This window comes from Neolamprologus brichardi, chromosome 15 (assembly GCF_056152115.1).
Source record: "Neolamprologus brichardi isolate AB-2024 chromosome 15, ASM5615211v1, whole genome shotgun sequence".
NCBI classification, from domain to species: domain Eukaryota; kingdom Metazoa; phylum Chordata; class Actinopteri; order Cichliformes; family Cichlidae; genus Neolamprologus; species Neolamprologus brichardi.
The window spans coordinates 10,735,430-10,754,621 of record NC_142118.1 but is presented as its reverse complement, the minus strand read 5'-3'; the positions used below and the strand labels follow the sequence as shown (position 1 = coordinate 10,754,621).

The following is a 19,192-nucleotide window of genomic DNA, read 5'->3' as shown; positions in this document are numbered from 1 at the left end:
TGACAAGGGCATGGTGTCTCAGATATCCTAACACACACACTCTCAGGGGTGCAGTGATGAGGAGGATTGTAGACAAGCCAAAGTTTGACCAACCGTAATAGATAACAAAGAATCGTGTGGGAGCAGAGATAACGGCTACTATAGATTATGTCTCTTTCTTATTCGTCTGTTACTTTTGCCTGTGTAGACACACACACACACACACACACACACACACACACACACACACACACACACACACACACACAAGCCTCACTTATTGCGGCTGAGGAGACTAGAGGCTTGAAATATGCCCACCGATAAGAAGAGGAAAAACTCCCCAGAAGCAAACAGGTAGAGGGAATACGCAAGTCAGGGGCTTTCTACCTGTCGGAAGAATTGGATTTTGCTTCCCTTTCAAGACGTGCCAACAGGAGACGAGCAGAGAGCCTCACAATGCCTGGTGACAGCCAAAAGAAAGAGGGAGAAAAGGGACCAAGAGGTGCTTTGTCTCCCTCATCTTTGTACCATTGTCACCCGTATTGCTTTCTCTAGAGACGAGAAACTGGATTTTTTTTTTTTTTTGATCTAATGATCAAATCTATATGGATGACTTGTGTGTGTGTATGTGTGTCCATGTGTGTGGATGCAGATGGAAGACAGGATTGTGTCTGTAGACCAGCATGCACACAAGCGCTCATATTCACTGAATATAGTGAACTGAATAATGCAGACACCTTAAGTAACAGTCTCCCATAATATAAAAATGTCTTCTCATTGCTTGGAAAAACTGCCTGGTAAGCTTGGAGAATCCACGTTTTTATCATTATTCAATGTAATGACAGAGTAAGTGAATTAACCAAAGCCTTAATTGAGTCAAATCTTCTATAGTACTGTTAATGCAAGCCTGTTAGACCACATTTTATAATTTGCTTTTTATAACTTTTTTTTCTGTAGAGATTCATTCTTTCCTCCCACCCGGTTGTCTCGATTAGCATCGACCATTTTGACCTGCAGAGGGATTTTAAAATCGTCCAGGATTAAATGTGTGCGTGTGCATAAGGTGGAGGAAGCCAGTGTGGTGGTCATGAGATATCAGAAGGCACAGGTCAAAAAATGCCTGCGGCTGACCTGTTGACCCCTAATGAGCAAACTGTTTCTATATATGGAAAAGGGCCTAAAGGGCAGTGACTGGCCTCTGCCTGCTTGGCTGCTACTGTAGGACCACCTATTACTATCATTTGTTAGGTTTAAGATATGTATTTGATACTGTAGTTTATTATATCCTTTTGTTTTACATCTGTTTAATGACTAGTTACACTTTCAAGGTGCTCAATTAGTGTTTGACCCAAGTCATACTGACCCATGTGGCTCTTTGCCCCTAGTTGTTTACACAAATGCAAGTCAGCAGTGAGAAACAGAGATGGGCAGTAATCCAATTACTTTTTTCAAGTAACGAGTAAAGTAAGGGATCACTATTGCAAAAAAGGTAATTAGATTACTGCCACTTTCCCGTAAGCACGCTGCGTTACTAAAACCGTGATTTTTTTTTTTTTTTTTTTTTGGCGAGAGTGTCTCATGACAATGACGCAAGCGAGTGCAATTTTCGTGGCAACAGCTGTGTGCAGATCAACAATGGATAATATATCGAGTGCAGGAGAGAGTATGAGCGTGCAGCGTTTAAAGCGTGGAAGTATTGACCTTACTTTGAGTTTGATTCCGTAAAAAGTGACAAAAACATTAGCGTCCGCTATTCACTGCATGGGAAGAAAACTTCTTTTTACAGCTAAAAAACCCCTAAACGTCCGAGCAAGCACCGAGTACGCTGCCATGGAAAGGGAAATTCACAGACAAACTCGCTGATTCTTCTGCTGACCGCTGCGGCACACCTGCACCAGGGCAAACATCCGCCTGCTATACAGGTGAAAATAGAGCAACAGGACCGCTGAGTCTTTGATTTTATTTATTTTCTGCTGTGTTTCACTTGCATTTATTTGAAAGAGTGAGTGTAAACACAAAAAAATATTTTATTTTATGTGCTGGAATGTGCAGAAAATAGGTTTAAATATTAAACAAATTTGCATATAATTTAATTTTTGCTTGATGCATAAAGTTAAAAGATTAAAACTAATAAAACAAGTTTTAAAAAGAGACTTTTTCATTTGATTACATTTTGTATGATGCATTATGCAGAAAAAGTAGAATTGGGCTGAAAGATCTATCGCTTTATCACCTATTCAGGTTGTAAATTGTGTTTTAAAAAAGTAACTAAGTAACTGAGTAACTAAGTAATTAATTACTTTTGAAAATAAGTAATTAGTAAAGTAACAGGATTACTTTTTTGGGGAAGTAATCAGTAATTAGTAATTAGTAATTAGTTAATAAGTAACGTGACCAACACTGGTGAGAAATGCATTATGTTACGGTGTCAAGTAACTTGACTGGTAAGTCAGTTACATTATATTTAAACACTGATTATTTATTTCTAAGTCACAATTAGACTGACAGTAGGGGTGGACTCAAAATTATATCAAGATATTTAAAGGAAATGTGCAATATTGATATTCATGATGAAATTGTAAAAAATGGTGATGTTTTATCGGGGAATGCAGTTGTCAAGCAGAAGCATTTATTAGTGCAAGCAAAATGAAGTGCATTTTCCAGAGCTGTTGGAAAAGTATGTTGCAAATTTGCATAACAAACAACTCAGTTTGAGACTGGCAGGAGACACAGGGTTGTGTTGGGAAGGGTATAAATTCAATTAATTTTGTTTATATAGTGCCAAATCAGTCACCTCAACACCCTTTATATTGTAAGGTAAAGACCCTACAGTGATACAGAGAAAACCCCAACAATCAGATGACCCGCTATGAGAACGCACTTGGTGACAGTGCATTCTCATAATGGGAAGAAAGCTCTGGAAGAACCAGGATGAGGAAGGCAACATGCTGCAACATGCCTGATCTCAGACATCCCTGGCTCATCTCATTGTGTGTACTGGAGGAGGTGAACACATGGGGTCGCAATGTCATTGCTGTGACACTTTTATTTCACATATAAATTTGATATGACATGGCACAACAGTAGTTGACCGTCCCTGGTTTTGGTAAGCTACGGTGTGAACAAAGAGGATGCAGCTCATGGCATGCTTGCTTGAGGAATGTATCATTAGAAAATGTTATAGTTAGCTGAATCAGAGCTTGCTCAAATGAGCACTTGATATCACCCCAGTAGCCAGCCCTGCTGTTCTGTACCACTGGTGCTGCCTTAAGCCTCCTCACAGCAAGGGCATCTTCACTAACCATCATTGTTCTGGTCTCCAGGCGCCATATTCTCAGAATCATCTCTCATGCACAGATACAAACACTGACATTGCACACAGCCACAAGACAGCCTATGAGAGGTCTGCACAGCTGCCCTGGGCACTGTCTGATTGGTCTAGTTTAGACCACAAATCTGCCTTGATTTCCCTCTTGCTTCTCTCATATAACCATTTCACAATTCCTGCCAAATGCCACTGGGTTCGTTGAATGGTCTTGAATGGATGTTGCTATTGTTGTATTCACAAACACATTGGTTCACGGTAGGTGTGCCTTGTGCGTGTATGTCTCAGGTTGTTTCAACATGGGAAATTTGCATATGAAAAAATTATGGAACTGGTTGTTTTGTTTGGTTTTTATTATGTAAATTTTAAAAAATTATTTATATAAACTTTGGAAGTTAAAGACTTTTTTTGGCCTTATTTAAACTTATCTCACTGTACTCAAGGCAGTGGTGCAGGAGAGACTGACTGAAATACACTTTGCCTCCAAGCTGTTTTACAAACCTCCTCTCGTCTTTTCAGTCTCAGACCATGATGCATTCTTAGATGTAGATCAAAGGGAATTGACAGAAGAACAGTTCAACTATAGTGTGCTGAATTTGGACTTTTGCACCAGAGGTAGGTAGATAGAGGTGTGATGCAGTGATCAACATGAAAATGTGAGTGCTTAAGGCGCAGGCGCAGCATAGCAGGGTGCCATATCTTGTGATTCATGTCACTTTATTTTCAGAATAACTGCTTCTGACTTGTTCTCCCCCTGGCGTATTTATTTCAGTCAAATGAATGTGAATTGGTATGTCGTACAGTACTAAATCACAATGCCTACTGTACTGCAATATATGAGAAAAATTGCAGTATCAATGAAATATTAGCTTCTACTGTCCAGATTTTTTTACTTCTCCTCTCTGCCCTAGAACACAGAGTCCCTGTTGTAGACTCAGGGATTGATCTCAATGAGAAAAGATGATCTCTCTCCTTCTCCCCCGATACCACCCACACAGCTTTTTCTTTTTTCTGCCGCAAGCATCCCCCTCTCAGCCCACCTCATATTCCCCCCTTTTTCTCCTTCTCTCTTTGTCTGGAGACCCTCTATTTCTGAACAGAGCTCAGAAAACTTTTTAAACTTGCAGAAGAAGTTATGGTTCTTCTGTGAAAGTCTGTCCAATTTTATTCATAAAGAAGATACCTTAAAAAAGGCACACAGCTATACATGAGTCTTGCGTGGTACTGTGTACAGTACTCCGCAAAGGTCTTGAGACATCCATTTTCCTAGGATAGCAGCAGTGAATTATTAAAACATAAATGGATTTATGGTATATAAGGCAAAAACAGTTTGAACAATTCTAATAAGCTTAAGAGTGAATATTTGGCTTGACCACTGTTATTCTTCAACTCAATTTGAACTCTCTTAGACAAACTTTCTTATATTTTCTTTAAGTATTCTTCAAGGCTTTCTCCAGGCTTCTTGAAGGACACACTGCTTTAATAATGTTGACGTCCAGGCTTTAGGAAAGGCAACTCATGGCAGATGTTTTTTCTGTTCAGGTAAGTTTTTAATCCATAGGCATCATTGTCATTCTGAAAAATAAAGTTGTTGCCAGTCAGCCACTTTGGCATTGTATGAATGATCAAGGAAGATCCTGTTTTGTTTTGTTTTTTTGTTCAAAGTCCAAAGAAAAACTTTGAAAGACCCTCAAAGTCTAGAGAACTATTTCTCAAGACCAAATGAAAAAGTCTGCTTCCTTGGAAGCAACATACAAAGATAGGAGGTTCGGTTCAAGACTTTTGCGCAATATTGTTTTTAAAGAGACCGTGTCACTTTTCTTTCACAAAGAATCTTCAAAACAAAACTATGAATGGTGAAATATAACAACATGACACAATGCACAAAAAATAAAGTTCCAAAGTACCAAAAAATGGTTTTATTATCTTAGAAAGCTAATATAGGACCTTTTTAAATGTTTTTCCTAAAGAGATTTGGATTTGCCATTTGAGGGACAGTCTTGCTCTCCCATTCCACAAATTGTGCAGACGTCAAGGATGACGCTATAGCAGATATTACCATCAGTGAGTGATTTCATTGTCTGAAACTGTGAAACATAAAAAGACTGTAAAAGAATATTAAAATGATGTCTTTAGTACAAGAAGAAGAGTTCAAGAAGTCACAAAAAGAATGAGACCAACACTGGAGAAGATGAGAATAAGCCTTGGTGTTACCATGACATGCTGAAAAGAAATAAAGCAGCACCTGGGTTTCTGAACCAGAGGGAACATCTGCTTTACTTGACCAGTAATCTAGTAAACCAAGAATCTGTTGGGTGGGTGGGTGTCTCTGTTCTTCACTTTTCCCAAAAATTGTTCCATTTCTCACTTGGCATCTGTCTTGCTTTTGATCCAAGGAAGTGCAATGTCGAGTTTGAAGTTGTTTGGATGTCTATATTTTGGCTAAATGTTGTTTACTGTGACACTTTTACAACAGTCAGAGATGCAGCTTGTGAAATGGCATGACACTCAACCGTATGGCACACCAGCCCGTAAGGGGACCTCCAAGGGCTGTCAGACTTCACCCCACAGCATTGTGTATCGAAATGTGACAACCAAACTGAGCCTGAAGTGCCAAAAGTAGTCCAAATGTGTGCTGTGTGAGAATAAATGTTAGCCTATGTGTGGAAAATCAGGCCAGATAATGTTTTATATCTGGATTGCAGTTCAAGAGTGTTGAGGATTCCAACCAAATATTGGTGGGTATAATCAGTGGTGTGTTTTGTTGACAGCTGGACTGTTCTGATCTAGCTTTTTCTTGAATGAGAGCTGCACTAGTGAAACATAAAACAACAGCTGTTGCTAGGTGTTGATTACTTTTTATGTCATTGTCATCTTATTGCAACATCACTGTTATTATTTAGGAAATCATAGAGTTAGTCACTCCTACAGAGCTGAGCCTATCATCACTAAAATGTGACGTTTGGAGACCATCCAAACAGATGATGTGGTATCACTAATAGCTAGGGATGAAAATTGATAAGAATGTTGCGATTCCAATTCCATTGTTGATATAACTTATCAGTCACCGCCATCTCTACGCAGCACATCAAAGACATTACATTGTTACACTGATACAACTTAATTATGTGTCGCTTAGTTGAATGTTTGTGTATGTTAGAGGTATTTCCCCTCTTTGTTGTGATGTTTGGGGTCATTACTCAAAGAAGGTAAAGTAAAAAAGGTATTACACATATTATACAGAACACTTAAAAGTAATACAGTACATTACTTAATTACACCAGGAGAAAGACATTCATTATATGACTCGTTACGTTACTTTTATGTTACTCTGTAAAATGATCTGAAACACACTGTCTCATAATAACCATTTAACAATATAAACCTACAGGCTACAGCCCCACACACAAACACAAATCCCTATCCGCATGAGAACATGTATATCTTTCTCTTAGTATTTAAGTATGAACCCAAACCAAGAGCATAAATCAAAGATTAAAACCAGCACAAAGGGACTTCAAAGCGTCGTCACGGTGATTCGACTGTAGAAACATGACTAGGTAGAAACGGAGGCTGCAGTCTGACTGATCATTAGTTTATTAAGTTCAGCAGTGGCTGGCTTCACCGCGAATGGCGGTTCAGCATTTACTCAGCTTTAACTTCACTTGGCTAGCTTAGCGTTTGCGTGCTAGCTATGCAGGTGCTCCTGCTTTACCATGGCACTCGTCCTTTTTTGCAATAAAATTAAAAGTAATTTCCATATCCACACTGTAAACTGTGCCACTATTTTCCTCCGTCACAGAGGAGCAAGATCGTAGCAAGAGTGCAAGAACCGATAAGAGAGATCGAGAGGCAGGCAGATTAACGGTTCCAAGGAATCGGACTACAGGGAAGTGGATCTCTACAGGAACTGGCTCCCTACTAATAGCCAGTCAATATTAAGGCAACAAAAACGTAAAAATAATCGGGTCAAATGCCTTTTATTTTAATGTCTAACGTTTTCTCACTCTCCAAAGTGAGAAAATGGTTTTGATTTATTTATTTTGCCCTCCCAACCAGCTTTTAAGCTGGATCAAATATATCTACTCTGTGTTGGGCTTGTAAATTTGTATGTGCTTCTAGTTTTTGGTAATTTTTTTCTTTCTTTTTGTTCCTTTTTAAATGTTAGTGTTTTTAGTTATAAGTTGACTGGGGTGGCTGCTCTGGTAACTGTGTGCATGTCCTTCACGTCTGTCTGAACAACAAGGGAGTTAGTATAATGACATTTCCCTCACAGGCCAAACAAGCGCAGCTGCACAGTGGAAGCATGCAGACATTTATAATTGAGCAGCGGGCTTTCATTATTCATACCAGTGGGTTTCTGTGCACTCAGCAGATAAACTTCTTTGAGTCTGTTTGTTCATCAGACACTTTACTCATTGACGCTGGCACACAGATGTCCATGAATATTTAGTTGTGCTCGTCTTACAGTAGGATAAAGCACGTTTGCTAAATGAACGTCTGAAGGGATCAAATCTCTTTGTAACCAATCAAAATGTGGCCTGTGTCCAGCTGCTCAGTCAGTGTAAGGTTCTTCATTGAATAAGATTTTGAATGTAAAGAATAGTGGACGGAAACTCACTGTTGAGTCAGTGACTTCTCTTCACAAGCGCAAAGACAGATAACGCTTGATGACAGGAACGTTTCGGTTCTTTGCGATCCTCTAAGGGCAGTTGTGGTTGAGGTCTTAGAGCGGGCTAGAACGAGTTCCCTTTAATTGCATCATTGGCAGGCGAACAACTTGCACAGCAGTTTGTGTGTATGTCTGTGTGCGTGTGTGTGGCGGATTAAGGAACCCATTATACAGCCGCTATTTTGTAAAGGGAGTAGTACATGCCAAAACCAATGAAACAACAAAATCTGGAGGGGTGTTTTTTTTTTTTTGGTTTTTTTTTTGGGCCTATGTGCATATTTAAGATCAGAAATTATTTATGCTTGACGATTCAATTACTTATTGATTATTATCAAGACCTTTACAATCAATTCAATGTTATATTAGATGGAAATTGTTAATTCTTAACAAACACAAACTGCAGTTTTGTGTTGTTGTTTGAAACAACTCTTGAAACTTGTTCACAGCTACCAGGCAGCATCAGTACAGCTCAGAAAGTCAGTCAGCAAGTGGATATGTATCATTTGAGTACCAGTGTTCCAAGATGCTTACCTTGATCAAAAGGATATGCAGGGCATCATGCTAAATGACTGCCTTGCTTAAGTGTACATGAAAAAAGTCCACAGATTGACCCGGGGTCCAAACAGCTGAGTTCAGATGAGGGAAAACCACCAAGGAAGCCTTCAGTTTGAAATAAAGTTTGCACCACTACGGAGGAAAAGCTTTTGTTTATCTGCAAGTAATACAGCATATCAGACAGGATAACATGAGAAATTGTGCAGTCAGAAATTCAGTTATTGAGACGAGGAAATAAGCTTATTATCTTCCCTTATCCCTTGCCACAAGCACTCTAAAGTTTCCCACTACCAGCAAACCTAGTTAGCATAGCTGTGTGAGCCAAAAGTGACAGCACTGGTGCTGCAGGTGTATTTATAGCCCAACAACAAGAGGTCTCTATGTGTCTGTGTGTTATAGCACCATGCTGGTGAGGGCCTGCTAGGTGACAACTCACCCCAGAAGGGGGATGGGGGTCTGCTGATGCATAATTTTAATTGGGAGGATGACACACTGGCGCATGCCATATATTCTGCCAACGTGATCTGCTGTGATGGGTGAGTTGAAGAATTGAGGGTGGGGAGCAGGGGCTGATGCATGTATGCGGTTATTCTTGTGATGCCTGTTATTTGAATACATGCTTTGATGAGAAACTCCACCGGTCTCGTAGGTTGCTGTAAGAAGATTGCAACATCTTCAGGGTATTTGTGCATTTTGTTTCATTTTGTACGTATGATCGCTCCTCTGGCTACTCACCTCATCTGTCAGGCTTGACAGTCTGTTCCCACCAACTGCAGCAAAGCTTTAATAGGGGGTTGCTTGAACAGTCTGTAGGCATCTTACATCAGACTCGCTGGATTGTCTGTTTCAGTGTCACAAAAGTTGTCTGAAGCAGGCTCTTAACCCCAAGATTTGATTCTCTATAATCTGATAAGCACTTTCTTTGAAGCATATTAAACCCTGGACACTCTGGTTAAAGGGGAGGTGTCCGGCTTAGATAGGTCACCTAATAAATCCTCAGTGGTATTGATTTTAACATTAGGCCCTCTTTTTTTCAGTATTTTATCACTGATTTGAAAAAATCTGTCCTTTTGTACCATCTCTGTACCCTCTGATTTACTTTACTGCCTAAAGAACAAAGTGAATTCAGAATTTTATTCTTTATGTCAAAAATGTAACACCATTTCAGCTGCTTTAAAATGTGTTGCAAAGAGAATTTCAGTCACAACAAATGGCATTTAAAAAATTAATAGCTGGATGATGAGCCAGATATAGTACTGTTGCTGTTAACCTCTGCAGCTGGTAAAAATGTTTTTGTTTTTAAATAGGCTAAAGGAAGAAGCAGACCTGTTGATACATCTTGAGCTCAGCTTTGCCCAGTTATTTTATTTGCCTATGTTTTCTTTGGAAAATGAACTGCAGTAGCTGTCTTGCATTGCAAATCTGCATTACTGATTTAAACCAGCTGTTATTAAGCGTTGCCAGTTTGAACTCCTAACCCAGTGCCATTGGCTTGCTGAGGCTGTGCCAGCTTCACTGATTATATGCCCGTGTTTTATGTTTGCAGCTGTTCTTAGTTCATAGAGAACTCAGTTGTAGTTCCCAGAGTCACTGAACAATGGACAAAATGTTCAAGCTAATTTGACACAGAAAATGCATTAATTTTTAAGCTGTAAGAATCAAAATGTTCTGAAGCTGCATTTCTAAATCCCAAGGGCTGGTTGCAGTGACTGGTCTATCTATTAAGACTTGTCTACAGACTTTATGAGCTGCACCAACCAAACTTGTAGCTAGTTTTAAACACACCTGGTCATGACCATTCATTCGAATGTCACTATGGCTGTTGCTTAGCAGCACACTCTGTCTTGCTAATTTGTCATTTTTAATTTGCAGCAACTGTGGGCGGGATCAATGCAAAAAGAAAGTAAGATGTCACTGACACAGAAATCGTAGATCTGTGCAGTGAGCACGAGAACTCCTTGATTATAAAATAGTGCTATATGACAACAAATGACCAAAAACAGAGTAGGAAAAAGTGAAACAACTTCCTGTGCAAAGTAGTGCCTTATCTGGCAAATCCTCCCCGGAAACATCAGTACACAGGAAATTGCTAATGTTGTTTTGTTTTTTTGGAAGAGGATTCATCTGCTTTAGTCTAACAGATTGGTTCAGTTTGTCAGTATGAGAGTTTTGTTTTGTTTTTAATTTACCTATGCTTCCTACTAGATGGCACCATATATAGGCATACACCTATAGATGGTGCCAGTGGTATAACTATTATGCTGGATTTAGAACGCCAGATGCATTAGCTAAATTGTTGACCTCCACAGGTGACTGGATGCCAGCATGTAGATACCAACTCAATTGCAGTTTCTTTTCTGTGCATTTAATGTGATAGCACACAAATAGGATGGTCTGAAGAAGTACTGAATTATGTTGCTTCAGAAATAGAAAAGTGTTATGTGTAATGTACAGATGAAAGATGTTTTTTATTAGCATACCAGGAATGCAGAGGTTTCATCCGGTGCGTAGATTTTAATTATAGCTTGGATTTTACTCAATACCATGCTGTTACTGCAAGCTACAGTTCCAAGGACACTGATCACGTCATAGGGAAGTGTTAAGTTGAACGAAAGTAGAATGAACATTTTGTTTACCCCCCCCCCCCCCCCCCCAAAAAAAAAAACATCAACCAAACCTTATACTAGCTCAGTTAAACTGTTAATCCTAGAAATCAACTGTTAAAAAATCTTTTTAACAAAAAGGATCCGAATATTTCTCTTTTCTTCATACTTAGGTCAGTACGCTTGTGGATGAAATAGGAAATTGCATTTTGTTTGGAAATTTCAAAAAAGTTAAATTTAGAATCAGTGCATGAGCGCATGCAGACTCTCTATGTGTGCCTTGTGTTGGATTCTGTTTCATGGTGATCCAGCAGAAAAATCAGAGTTCAGACCATGAATTTTACATCACTTAATGATGAGATCTCTCTTGAGACCCAGGCAATTTGCTTTCCTTACCACTGGCTGGCTTCCTTATCGCAGCTTACTTTAGTCATCTTGTGATTTTTATTTATTTATTTTTTTAAAATATTTATTTCTTTTTTTAAAATATATATTTATTTTTTCCCCAAACTACTCTGATGCAGCTACTAATGGCAAACTAAGACTCAGCAAATTGGATCAACGCTGGATTTTTATTGTTTTTTTGTAAACAAATGCAAATTCTGTCTTATCTGAGGTTTCTTTGTATTCATTTAAAATTCCTTGTATAATTTACCAACACACAAAAATCATCTTGTTTTCTCTTACATTTTTATCCACTCTTATCTCATAGTGTATCTGATGGTGTAGTCTGGCAGTTCTGAAAACCCTCGACATAAAAGGTCTTTGACTAGCTCCACATTGAGGGGTCGGGAGCTATATTGTGCTGCAGTGTGAGTGAGTAAATACTCCATTAGGATTCATTAGAGCCTTCAGTTGGACTCATTGTTCGGGTGCAACGAGCTGCACCAGAGGAGGCCCCTAGCTCTCTCCTGGCATGTGCCGTCCCTCACCCCACTTTGTGCCTGTACACAATGGATGAGCAATCCCTGATCGCTGGCTTGTTCTCCCACACATATTGCATTTATTCATCAAGTGCTATCGTTGTTGCGAAGTGTCACTGTGATCTTGACCCATTCACTTCCTCTTCCCTTTTCCTGCCCCCCGCCTAACGTGCAATATTACAAAGTGACCGATGACATCCCACTGCAGCTGTTGCTATGGTGATAGGTGACAGCGGGAAGCACCCCCCGCGCCCTCCCATCAAGATGAATGAGCCATAAAAGTATTAGCAGAGTGCCAAAGGGTGTGCTGACAGGGATTGACTAGTCCGTAGATGGGATGGGGGGGGGAAAAGTAAAATCACAGGAATGTTAATTTGTTGTGTGCGTATATGTGTAGTAATCATCCCAATAGAAAAAAAGTATAGAGAGACCGTGGCACTCTCTCAAACACCTATCCAGTGTCTTCCTGATTGAATCAAGATAAAAGAGAAAATGGAGCAGTGTAATATTTCCTTAATATGAGCTGTCAGTTTTGTCATCTACATACTTTTCTTTCATTGAACAGCTATTGTTAAAAATCTAAGAATACTTGTGTGAAAACTATTTCGATACTTTGATACTTAGACGTAAAAGTGAATCAATCAAAGTCTAAGATAATTACAAGATTTTAGATTTTGCATCTCATTGTGCTTATGCCACACATTACAACGACCAAATCTGAAACAGAAAAATGCATACACAATAATTTTTCTGTCATGTGAACTGTACTTTCTCCTTAGAAATGATCTCTTCTGCTGAACCTACAATTTTGCCTTTCAGTTTTAGGACAATCATCTCCTCAGGGCTTGAATGACAACAAAATATATCAGTATGCCTATAGCAACATTTTATCCCACAAAATGCACACCGTTGACTGTTGGATTTGAAAATGCTTCAATCCTTTTCATAAGATTAACCATTCAAGATGAGCATTCTTTATTTAACAGGGTGTTGAGCACTTTTTTGCTTTGTTTTGTATTGGGTTTTTTTGTTTTTTTGGGGGGGGTTGTTTCAATAAATCTCCCGTTTGGTGATTTGTCGTTAACGCAGCTGTTTTTATGGGCTCTGCTTGGGCCTGGGTGACGTAAATTTGGTCACCCAGTGCAAGTCTCTGAGCAAGCATCCAGGTTGATTCATATGCTGAGATTTTACATTACATTACACTAACTATGCATGCGCCCTGCAGGCAAACTTCAGTCAGACTTTGAAGAACTATAACAAGAATAATTTTCTGTCCATGGTGTGTCTATACTCCAGAGTATAATCACCATGTTTGAGTTCTTTATTTGATCTGAATGTTAGTTTTGTGGCACACTTGGAAAAACTGCTTGGAGGCCACAGCATGACCATAATTACTGTGACAGTCTGTAATGAAATTGTGATCTCTCATTGCCTTTGAAACTGGGTACCAGGTCTGCGACCACTTGCAGTCAGTTGCTATCTTTAAAGTGAGTTTGGTGAATCAAGACTGTAATGAACCCGCAATAGTACGAAGTCAGTCTGCTATCAGTTTGTGATTGAATGAGGTCAAGTTAGCAATTACATGCAGCCCGTTTGTGATAATCTTGCCCTTAAGTGTGATTAAATAGCCATCAACATTCACATAAATGGACATTAACTACTTATATTCAGTGTCTATCCACAACCTCATAGCTCTGAAACAGAAATTTAGATATCTAATTGAAAATGATTGCCTGGAGGCAGGTTGCCTCCAACCCAGACACCTGCCTTTCTGGGTGACTAGCTAGTCGGCACAACTTCTTTCAGTCCAGAAATTTCAATGCAATGTCAAAGCAACCACCAACTTTTCCTAGTCACAAGCAGGATGCCATCTAATTTTTACTCTAGCGTGACCGACCTGTTATCAAACTTCTTATCTCATTCAGGACAGTTCTGTTAGTTTTCTAAATGTGAATATGTTTGAGCTTAGTGCCCTGCAGTTGTCCCGTCAGCCCTTCTTTGTTTTTCTTCTCTTATATTTTTCCAATTTATCTCTTGATCACAACCAAGATTGTATATATGACTGAAGAAATTCTAACAGGAGCAATGCTGTCATATACATCATGCCACCATATGATACAGAAACCTAAGTGTAAAAACGCAGAATGAAAGTGTGTGCTAGCAGTTTGTGAGTAATCATATGTGGGTAGAGAATATCTTCCTCCATCATGGACGGCAGTCCTAAATTATTTCATATCCTGTCAGCAGGCAGTATGTACGGTATGCTGCAGTCATTCATCACAATCCAAGCTCATGCAGTGCGGCAAGACACTGACTGAAAACCAAGGCAATGTGAAGTTAACTGTGTTTACTTACTAATGATGTGCCAACTTATATTAAGTTAATGCAGTAACCTTGCCTGCCTGTACTAGATCAACACTCCTTCTGTCTGCGTTTATTGGAAAACAAGATTAAAGCTAGATAAGAGAAGTGAATCTCTTCATTGACTTTGATTTTTATTGGTGACTTTGAAACACTGAAATTCATAACTGCTTCAGTTTGACCAAATCTTTGAGCAGAGTATTTTTAAATCGTTCATAAATCTGTTTTTGAGACCAAAGAAAACTGTTAGTGTCTACTATTTGAAATGCCCACACCAAGAAGGATCAGTATTATCACTTCTATCACTTCATCTATTTTTTTGCTTTGTTTTCGATACAATCAAAATCAAGTCTGTCATCCTTGCCGTACTTGTTTAAAAAGGCAGATGAAAATAAAAGTACTAATACTGAGATTGTGCACGCCTCCCGGCTCTGCCAAAAATTGTTTGTTTCTCCCGTTTCTCATCGTTATTTCGCTGCTGTCTGGAAACTTAATATTCTGTCACTGTTTGCTTTTCTGTCAGCTTAAAAAAATATTTCTTATGATTGGTTAGAAGGAAGGTTGTTAAAAGGACAACACATTCACTGTTTAAAAAAAAATCATATAAGCACTTGGCCCTTTCTGATTTATTTAATGTAAATTAACAGTTGTTTTAGTTTTGAGCAGCCCCTCATTTATTCTTTATGTTTTTTAGCGCCATGAAAATTACTACAAGGGAATAAAATATATAAGGCAAAAGCAGAATTTGTACTATTCTAGCAAGCTTGAAAGTCAATATTTGATATGACCATCTCTATTCTTCAACTTCTTCAGCCTGAACTGTCTTAGGCAAGCTTTCTTGTCATTTATTTTAAGATGTCGTCAGGAGTAGTTTGCCAGGCTTCTTGAAAGACGTTCAGATCTCTTCTTTGGCTGTTCAAGGAGATCCGACACTTTAGTAATGTTGAGTTTTGTGCTCTGGGAAGGCCAATTGAAGACTGTTGGTGTCCTATTGTTTTGTTTTTTTATCCAGGTATGTATGTATTTTAAATTCATTGAATTTGTTTTTTGTTTTTTTTTTCTCCCAGATTCATTTAACTTAACTCAGTATTTTTTATAATTTCACAGGTCATTTTAATAACTAAAAAAACTTAGCTTTTTTAAACTCTTTTCTTTACTAACTTTGAAATAAACCCACATGTTACACAGTGTGTGTGTGCGCGCGCGTCTGTGTGTGAGTGTGTCTGCCCGTTTTCTTTCTGAACCTTTCTGATATGCTGAGTATACACAATCTAAAGTGACTTACTTTGCACATACACTAATTAAAGATAGATAAATAAATGTGTTATTGATTTCTGATATGAAAACTGCATAAGAGATGGAGGTTTTTTTTTTTTTTTAAGGAGCACAGCACTGGAACGTTTAGGGAGATGCAGCTTAATTTTCAGAAGAGACTATAAATTAAGATGACAAATATTACTGTTGTGTACATGAAGAGTTTGACATTTTGAAAAGTGGACTCATAGTCTTTACAAAGCTGCCAGCAGCAGCTGGGCAGCTTTACACAACACAACAACAGAAGCCGGGAGAAAGGCATGATCTGCCTAGCCCTATCAACACTTCTGAGCCTCTTAGCAATGAATTAATTCATTTATATTTTATGGCTCATTTGTTTAATCTTTAGTAAAGTAAAAAGCCTCAGACTAGGTGTTGAATTATTTGGGTTAGGTTTGAGCCAGTTGTCTGACAACCAGTAGAAGCTAAACAGAGTTGAATGTACATTCAAAATGTTCAAGTGGCAAATATTTTTCATATGAGAATATAGTTTATGGCATGCGTTTCCCTTGGAAATGTGCGTTTCAAGATGATCTTCCTACATGCTACTTTGGGTAGTACTGCTCTGCCTGCTTGTTAAAGGTCAACATGGTAACAGCTGGCAGGTAGTTTTGATATTCTGAAGACATCTGGATTCTGACAAGTGTCCATTGTGTCAAGAGTTGTTCCCAGTGAGGAGAGGATGGTGAGTGTGTGTACACTCAAAGGATCTCTGAGGATCTCTTGTTATTTTAGTGGTGGGCAGAGATTGGCACCATGTTTGGGTTTGTGTCATTTTAAAATCACTTCCACTCTTCTTTCAAACCATTTCAGCAACAGATAAAAGAGGCACATGTTTTTCCTTTTATGGACACTGATGCTCCCATTTTAGATGCTTCCTAGATGACTCAACTCAGCACAGTCTTTTCTGGACCTTCTCTCTCTCTTCTTACCATCCTTAGCCAGGATACATTCTGGTCTTACATTTCTATGGTTACAGTGAAGAGTTGTGATTATTCCTCAGTGATGGAAGCCTTTCTAATAATATATTGGGGCACCGGAAACATCACATGTCAATCACTGTCCATACCTGGTCAGAGGGCCCGGTGGTGCCAGTGTCTGGCAGCCTCGCCTCTGTCAGTGCGCCCCAGGGTGGCTGTGGCTACAATGTAGCTTGCCATCACCAGTGTGTGAATGTGTGTGTGTGAATGGGTGGATGACTGGATGTGTAAAGCGCTTTGGGGTCCTTAGGGACTAGTAAAGCGCTATATAAATACAGGCCATTTACCATTTACCATACCTGTCAGTTGGTCTGCTGGTTCATCTGAGTACTTTATCTTTAAGAAATTGCACATATTGATCACTAAGGGAGACATGCATCAAGCCCTCTTTACTTGCTATTGCTGGTCCTTATTTCCTCCTTATTTTCATAACTCCTATATATGACAATTTGTATCATGCTAGCGAATGGCTATGTTTAGCTACTGGTCTCTTATTTATTACATGGAATACGATCAATCATTGATTGGCTTCTCCAAAACCTGGACCTTAGCATTACTTAACCAGTGTGGGATCATCTTGAAAGAGAACGAAACAAAAAGCAGCCAAAAATCCAAAGAAGCGCTTTGAATGTCCTTCAAGAAACCTGGAGAGCTATTCTTTACTTAAGAAAATGACAACAAAGCTTGCCTAAGAGAGTTCAGGCTGTACTGAAGACTAAAGGCAGTCATAAAAAATATTTGCTTTCAATCTTGTTAGAATTCTTCAAATTCTGTTTTTGCCGCATGCAGTGTATTTCCCAGTGTTTTTGAGAAAATCGTTGCACCAAATTTTTCTAATTTTCCTAGCAAAATATAAAGAAACGTAGGGTGTATCAAGACTTTTACCCAGCAGTGTTTCTATTACATATAAAGAATAAAAAACAAAGTCAAACACCTAATTTAAGTGTCTGTGTTTGTAAAGATATAAACTTCAGTGAATGAATGCACTCATGCGCTTTAATAGTGACTGTATTAATAGGGAAATGAAATGAGCTGGTTTGGGTGCAGCAGGAGGGGAGGGGTTGTTTGTGGGAGAAAACCTGTTCACCGGCAGGTTATGAGTCAAAGACAAACCAAGATAAACGGAGTGAACTTTAAGCATACTCCACGTGTTACACTTTATACCTTTGTACTGCTTAACAACTCTCGTATAGTTTTGGGGGTGAAAGGGTGTTTTAGGTGACACAACAGTGAGTAGTCGTGGGTGTGTGTCATCGCTGTGTGTTCTGTGGTTTTACCCAGCGGTCCCTCTTTTTTGTGTTAGTTTGACAGGAGGAGATGTGAGCCTTAGCAGCTCTCAGTACAGCCTTAATGCCATTAGCATGGTTGAGTGGGCAGACAAAGTGCTGAGGTGTGTTATGCAGGCTATGCATGATGAAAAGAACAAGACAGCGGGACGTCAGTGAAACAGATGAGGCAACATGGCTATTGGCAATGTCAAAGCATTACTTGTGTCATATTTTTCTGCATTTTCTATTACTTGAGACCCTTTTTCACAGTTATTTCCTTTTCTATACGTGTCCTTTTTCATATTCACCCTGCAGCCCATCTCTCTCGTTCTCTCAGTCGGGATGTGAGTGAAGCGTGTGTTTTCTGTACCTCTTTTATTTGAAGGTGTAATAAATAGCAAGTCGATTTATGACAAGAATTGACTCACTGAAGTTTTGTATTCTTTCTTTTTTCTACCCCCCCCCCCCCCCCCCCCCCCTTCCTCTATCAGGTAGCGGTTTCTCAGCAGAAGGATGCCGCTGGTGAAGCGCACCATCGAGCCCAGGCACCTGTGCCACACGGTGCTGCCAAGAAACATCAAAAACGAGCTGGAATGTGTGACTAACATCTCCTTGGCCAACGTCATCCGCCAGCTCAGCAGCCTCAGTCAGTAACCTGAGGACACTCGTGTACAGACACATGTGTTCTTTCATAATTTAAACAGACACGGCACACTATACATACACAGACTTGCTTCCTTTAAGTATAATAACTTTTATGAAATTTGTTTATATTGGCAGTGAGGTTGTTCCATACTTTAAGACTGAGATATTTGCACTGTACACAATTGTAGTTTAAGTAGTATGTGCGGTTTTTGATTCTTGACTCTTTAGAAAGCTCTAAAAATCTACCAACATGCCTGAGTGTAAATCATCTCATTCGCAGTATATTTTGGTCGCCATAGTTTGTGATGAATTCATTTGTGCTGGGAAGTTTGAGAAAACATTTTGCGTATTGCAGCATATGTTTATGACTCACAGGCCATGGCATGAATCCACTTCATTTTATAGAAGCTAAAAAATTAATTCAGTGCATGAAATAAATGGTGGGTGATAATGTAAAATCACCGCCTACATTTAGCAGGGCAGAAACTGGGATGTACACTGATGTATAAGTGAACCTGGCTGAAATGTATTAGCATAAAGAAAATGTTGGCAGAAAGTAATAGTTTT

The 19,192-nt window shown here is 39.1% G+C and overlaps 1 protein-coding gene across 4 annotated transcripts in view; it reads left to right on the top strand.

Annotated features, from left to right (window-relative positions):
• wasf1 (WASP family member 1) overlaps nt 1-19,192 on the top strand; it is a 62,603-nt gene that overhangs the window by 11,476 nt on the left and 31,935 nt on the right. For all 4 annotated transcript variants that reach the window (XM_087851906.1, XM_087851908.1, XM_087851907.1 and 1 more), the window contains exon 2: nt 18,472-18,626. In XM_087851906.1, the coding sequence (XP_087708032.1) occupies nt 18,494-18,626 (133 nt within the window). In that variant the 5' untranslated portion in view covers nt 18,472-18,493. The remainder of the gene's footprint in view (nt 1-18,471; nt 18,627-19,192) is intronic.